At 32.0% G+C, this 6,448-nt stretch overlaps 1 protein-coding gene across 1 annotated transcript; it reads left to right on the forward strand.

Annotated features, from left to right (window-relative positions):
- The first annotated feature begins 515 nt into the window (after window positions 1-515).
- Window positions 516-5,788, forward strand: LOC123655196 (skin secretory protein xP2-like). The gene is made up of 2 exons (XM_045591033.1): window positions 516-564; window positions 4,449-5,788. Exons 1-2 carry the CDS (start codon window positions 556-558, stop codon window positions 5,538-5,540), a joined length of 1,101 nt encoding a protein of 366 aa, XP_045446989.1. The 5' UTR covers window positions 516-555; the 3' UTR covers window positions 5,541-5,788.
- Window positions 5,789-6,448: the final 660 nt, after the last annotated feature.

Below are 6,448 nucleotides of genomic sequence, written 5' to 3' on the forward strand. Positions count from 1 at the left end.
TAAATAAAGTACTATAATATGTCAACAGGAATAAGTTATTTTCTCCTCAGCCCAATATAAAAAAAGTACTACACGTAACAAAGAAAGAAAATTATGATAATTTTTTAATAGTTACCCTATAACACCCGTGACATATACAAACGAAAATATTTTTGAAAATCAACCTAATTATACACTGTGTTGTATGATTATTTTAACGAAAATAATAATTAAGTTTAAAAATGTTTAAATATTACAATTTTATATCAAATAAAGTTTTATTGAATTTAATCATACACAAAAACATCCAAACTCCAAAATATAGCACACTGTTCGAAAACACGATTATTGTTAAAAAAAAATAGTTTTTTAAGTTTCGAACGCACACACGTCTATTCCCCGCATGTCGATCGAGCGTACAAGTACGAAGGACTCTCGTAGCAAAACACGCTCGGTCCCAACATTTAGAGGGGCTAGCGAAAGTTCTACCAAATAAACAACTATAAAAACACAGGCTACACTCCGTTCTGCATCCAGTCAGATTCCCGACTCCAACCACCTTATTCAAGAGGCAATATGAAGACGGTGAGTGTCGTGCTAGTGAGTGCAGTGCAGTGACTTCAAAAAAGTGTTTCGTTAACATCGTCCCGTGTGTCTCGGTGTTTGTGTGTCAATTTTGTAAAATTTTCTATAAGATTCACGGTGTGAACGGGATGTGACACACTTTTTTGAAGTCGACACGCAATGTAGTTTAGATGAATATCTGTTCTACGCTACCGTAGCCATTATCTTAATTACGCTTAAGATATCTATACAAAGTCTGACTATTCAGTTTTAGACTACGTTTCCTTTTACGACTTATATTAGGCAGTTGTTTCATTTTGAGTTACTTTTTTCTTAATTTATTTTCTAATACTACCTTTAAAAGTTTCAGAAATACGTTTTTATTTATTTATTTATTTTAAAATTACTAATCGCATAAAATATAGTCTAAGGATCATAGAATAACGTAATTGTTTCCGTTTCAAATGAATCGTGTTTGCATTACGATTAATTGACTCCGATTGATTAACCAATTAGCTTTGACGCGGGGTTTAGAACTATAAAAAATATTAAATTGATTATGTATTAATAACGTTTTTAAATATCTTTTGTGATAAAACGATAAATTTTTATTAAAATCGGTAAATATAAACAAAAAATTTAAATCATATTCAACTTTTAAAACAAAGTAAATTCATCAAATCTTCGTAAACTCAAAGATGTTTCGAACGTAAATTAATCACAGAACTAAACTGAAACAATTTGTTGGAATAAATAGAAATTTCGAACAATGCGTCTTACCCATTACATCACAATTGATACGTTGATTAAGATGGGCTCAGCGCAAACTAGGAAACCGTGAAACTTGAGCACTAAGCCGTAGGCTGAATCCAGTTACTTATGCAACGCAACGGGATAAGCAGATCATAGTAACATATTATATAAAATGGTATCGTTCGGTCACTGTGTAACGTGGTCGTAACTTTACAAAAACTTGTTAAATTATACATTTTATCGTTACGGGTAATTACGTAAAGCGTTATTTGATTTATATGTTCAAATGTATATAATTATCGTGAAATTTATGAACCATTACGTCTATCAAAAAAAAAAACAGTAATTTGAATATGTAACTTCAACAAAGACAAAAAAGGTTCTAAATGAATAATTTATTAAAGTCGCTTGATAAATTAATTAAAGATTGTTGTGATTGAACATATCTATTTACAGTATAATTAGAGCTATATGTAATCAACTCAGTAACCTTTTTTTTAATATACAATTAGTATATTTTATATTATTTATAGTAATTAAAATACCAGTTAAATGTATGTATGTTAAGTACTAAATCAATAGCTTGTTTCTATTTGCAAATTAACCTAGAATAATTGTCGCTAGTCGAGAAAATTATACCTTTCGCAATGTCCTGCATCGACTGGTTTTCGTAACCCTTATGCCATAAGGTTAAATTTTAAATATTTTTCCTTAACAGCCTACTAAAACTAACTACAAAACAAATATTTTGTGTATGTATTTGTATTTACATCTTAAAAAAATAGCCTAGAAATTGAGATTGAGAGGAATGAAAGTAACAAGTATGTAATTAATTCTGTATTAATAATTTAAAAAAAAATCCAAATTAGGAAAATAAAACTGAGTCATTTTTTTAAATTTAAAATATTAATTTGCAGCACTTTTACGAATAATATATGTACTATATTACTAGCGATATAATTTGTAACGGTAGAATAAAAACAGTAAACAGAAAATTTAATTATTCTACTAACGTTTAGCAATTCATTCAATTCGAAGTAGATATTATAAAACATATTTATATCCTGTATAACCTAGCTCACCTTAAAAGGCTAAGTTAGTCTAGACCGGTCGGTCCCGTTCCTGGCGCTTAGAGAATTAATAAAAAAAGTTATTAAGTAACAACTGTCTCGTTATATATAGTTTTTTACTGTGCAATTTCAAAAAAGGAAGTTCTAAACTCGATTGTATTTTTTTTTCTTTTGTCTTATACACCGAATGCACCGATTTCAATTTTTTTTTTTTAATCGAACGCTGGTGCTTGTGACGTGAAAACGGGACCCATTTAAATTTGATCGAGATTTGACGACTAATTTTTAGTTATCCCTAATAATTTTAAACATCGAAGTCGATTTAAGTCGTTTTTTTTTCGAGCCACCAGTATCGTTTAAATTTAAGAACGCGTTTTTAACTGACATTTAATGACAATATTTGGTAGGTATTAATATTATTGTATAATACACTAGAGATTTCTTTGTGTATTGTAGCATATATGTAAGAATCAAGGTAACGTAACACTTAGCAATATGCAACAAATTCTCATAACGAGTACAAACGAAGTAGCGAACTTCTGAATCAACTCACAATACGTCTATTGTAAGTCGGGTGAATTGTCTTGCGAAAGAACGAAATATTTTCCCATAGGCCTTAACAAATTAACATCTTTTGCTGTTTTATATCTTTCATAAGTCACAATAAAAATGTAGAAAAATCTAGATAAAAATTTATACAAGCATTTTTATAGGAAATATGTAAAAATTTTGTCCCGAGTTTGTTTTAGTTAACTACTGTGATTTTTGACGAAATAACAAGTTATTATTTAATACGATTTAAACAAAAGTCCGTTGCGTTTTTTAATAGGTAAATAATAAATTAAATGAATATAGTATTAAGGTTGTATAAGCAATTAAAATTCGTAACATTAATTTTTCGTTATGATTTTTAACATTGTAATTATCTTTATCAGTAAACACTTAAAGACCTTACTAAAATCATCATTTATATACTTTTATATAGCAAAGAAAACTTTACGAAAATATTTAAAGAAATGATATTTCGTAATATCTATGTTAAGTTGTTTTTCTCATAATTTACTATTACGTAACGGTTAAACTGTATTTTATTTTATCTTTATTGCTTGACATTCTGTAAGATGACACGGACGCAATAATTTTCGCAATCAAGTGATATTTTCACTTGTACTAACTTACTTTTTTTACGCATGATTTGGTCATAACGAGATTACCGAGTAAAAATATAAATAAGTCTATATTACTGTATGTTTCATACATTTAATATATTTGTTGAATTATTTTTGCATCAATATCAAAAGTTTTTATTGTGAAATGATTTTATCGTCCAAACAATTTTACGAATTGTTTCCAAAGCGAAAACTTGGGACTTTAAATTGACATCAAGTATAAATAAAATTCTTAAGTTTACTAGCATAATAAAAAATGATAATAGTTTAATAATTATATAGTTAGTAAATTGTAGAAAATAAAATTTAAATAAGTTTATTCTTAGTTATAAATTTCAATTGACAAAGATGAACAACGCGACTACGCAAATTTTAGAAGTCATAATAAAATAATGAATACGATTTTTTTTTTCATAAAATATGTGTACCTGAAGGTTTCTCGAAATTAGTTTGTTATCAAGTAAATAATATTTACGTAATACATTGATGTCGCTTACACGATAAATTTATCTTTGAAGTTGCACATCATTTACATAATAAAGAAATCCAGGACAGGTCAAACTATTAATAGAAGTTGTTATGACGATACCAAAATATACACAATTATACAAAGAAGATGAAGTGTCTGTTTGTACGATAAAATTATAACTTTTGAATGTTTACATTTGGTACTCATACTGGATTAGGATTAATACAACCTAATTTTTATTTGAAGAAGAATAAGGATCTTCCGCAAGAAAATTAAATTGCCGCACAAGCGAAGTTAAGACATATCTAGATAAGCTATAATGAAACAAAAATATGAATTGTGATCAATCGTACCAAGTAAAATATGAAAAATTATTTGAAAAACTTGTAATTAAAAATTAACATACTGAATTCCATTTCACTGATTATTTTTCCTTCTTCACAGGTCTGTTTAGTTTTTCTGCTGGTAGCAGCAGTAGCTGCCAGCGAGAAGAAGTCTACAGAACAAAAGGCTGAAGGCCTCGAGAAGAAGTTGGACAAACGTGGTCTTTTAAACTTGGGATACGGATATGGAATCAGTGGTCTTGATGTAGGATATATCGGCAGTGGCCATGGAATCGGAGGCGCTTATAACTTCCTTGATGAAGGAGCCCTTTCCCATGGCCCCATCGTCTCTGGTTACGGAATCGACCTTGGCGGTCACACTGATGTCACCAGAACCATCACTCTTGTCAAGGGAGTCCCAGTCGCCGTACCAGTCGAAAAGCACATACCTTACCCGGTTGAGAAACACATACCCTACCCTGTAAAGGTTCCCGTACCGCAACCTTACGAGGTCGTCAAACATGTACCCGTTCACGTTAAGGAATACGTCAAGGTTCCCGTACATGTACCAGCTCCCTACCCAGTAGAGAAGAAAGTGCCCTACCCCGTTCACGTACCAGTCGACAGGCCCTACCCCGTCAAGGTTTTGGTGCCGCAACCTTACCCAGTAGAAAAGCACGTTCCTTACCCCGTCAAGGTGCCCGTACCTCAGCCCTACCCCGTTGAGAAACACGTGCCATACCCCGTCGAAGTTAAGGTACCCGTACCCCAACCCTACCCAGTTGTTAAACACGTCGGTTACCCCGTCAAGGTTCCCGTCGACAGGCCGTACCCAGTGCACGTACCTGCTCCTTACCCCGTTGAAAAGCCAGTGCCAGTCGCTGTACCAGTTGAGAAGCCAGTTGCCTACCCCGTGCACGTTCCAGTAGACAGGCCTTACCCAGTCCATGTTGAGAAGCCTGTGGCCGTCCCCGTGAAAGTACCAGTGCCAGAACCCTACCCAGTATACAAGCACGTTCCAGTTGAGGTCGAGAGACCCGTGCCTGTACCAGTCAAGGTGCCAGTTGACAGGCCCTACCCCGTGCACATCGAGAAGCACATTGCCGTCCCAGTGGAGAAGCCCTACCCAGTACCAGTAAAATACCCCGTGTTCATCAATGAGCACGACGGCCACAGCCAGTATAGTTACGGAGGCTCCTACTACGAACACTAACTAGGTTATTTAGTATAAAAATCATATTTTAGTTCATCATTCGCCACAGTCACCTGCGCTATTTATATCTCGCCACTCACGGCCGGGCAACAGCAAAAATTTCTTTTTACTATTTATACTGTCCTTTTATGAGATTTCATGTCATATAAGTGTACAGAAGGTACAGGGGTGCGTGTACTATGTGATGTAAAATGTTACCATTAATAGGTTAAGTCGACTGTAAAATACGAAATAAATAATAAGATAAATCTTACGTTTTTTCTTTGATTCATTTCTTTTATACCTTACACTGATTAAAAAACCTGTGTGTCAGGTTACCACCCATAACCTAGTGTTTAAAGGCATCCATTTTATACTAATTTTATAAAACCGAAGAGCATGTTTATTTGTTTCAATCTCAGTAGCTATCGTTCAAATTTATAAATTCTTATTGTTTTGGATAGTCCATTTACCGAGAAAGGCATAAAGTTTCAGTACATTTTTCCTCAAATCAACGCGAGTGAAGTAGCTGGTTACATTACTATCATATAAGACTTGGTATTAGTTAAAGCATCGGTAAATGGTACAATAAAAATAAACACATTTCATTAGTATTATTTTGCTAATATTATAAATAATTCAAGGATTATAAAATATATTTAATAAGATACAAGAAATTTTGAATTTAAAATTGAATATTTTTTTATCTAAATAATGATTTTATTTTTTTATCAGATGTGTTGATGGAAATTATTAAAATTGTATTAAATTTTAATATTCAATACGTAAATGCAATAGGTTTAAATACTCATTTTATGAATATTTCAAATTATTTTTTAACATATTTTGTTGCTAATTCATAATAACTAATTGACTCAGGGATTTTTTGGGAATGTAATATCAGTTGCTTTTCTACTATACACTTAGTT

The sequence above is a fragment of the Melitaea cinxia genome, chromosome 7, assembly GCF_905220565.1.
Source record: "Melitaea cinxia chromosome 7, ilMelCinx1.1, whole genome shotgun sequence".
NCBI classification, from domain to species: Eukaryota; Metazoa; Arthropoda; class Insecta; order Lepidoptera; family Nymphalidae; genus Melitaea; species Melitaea cinxia.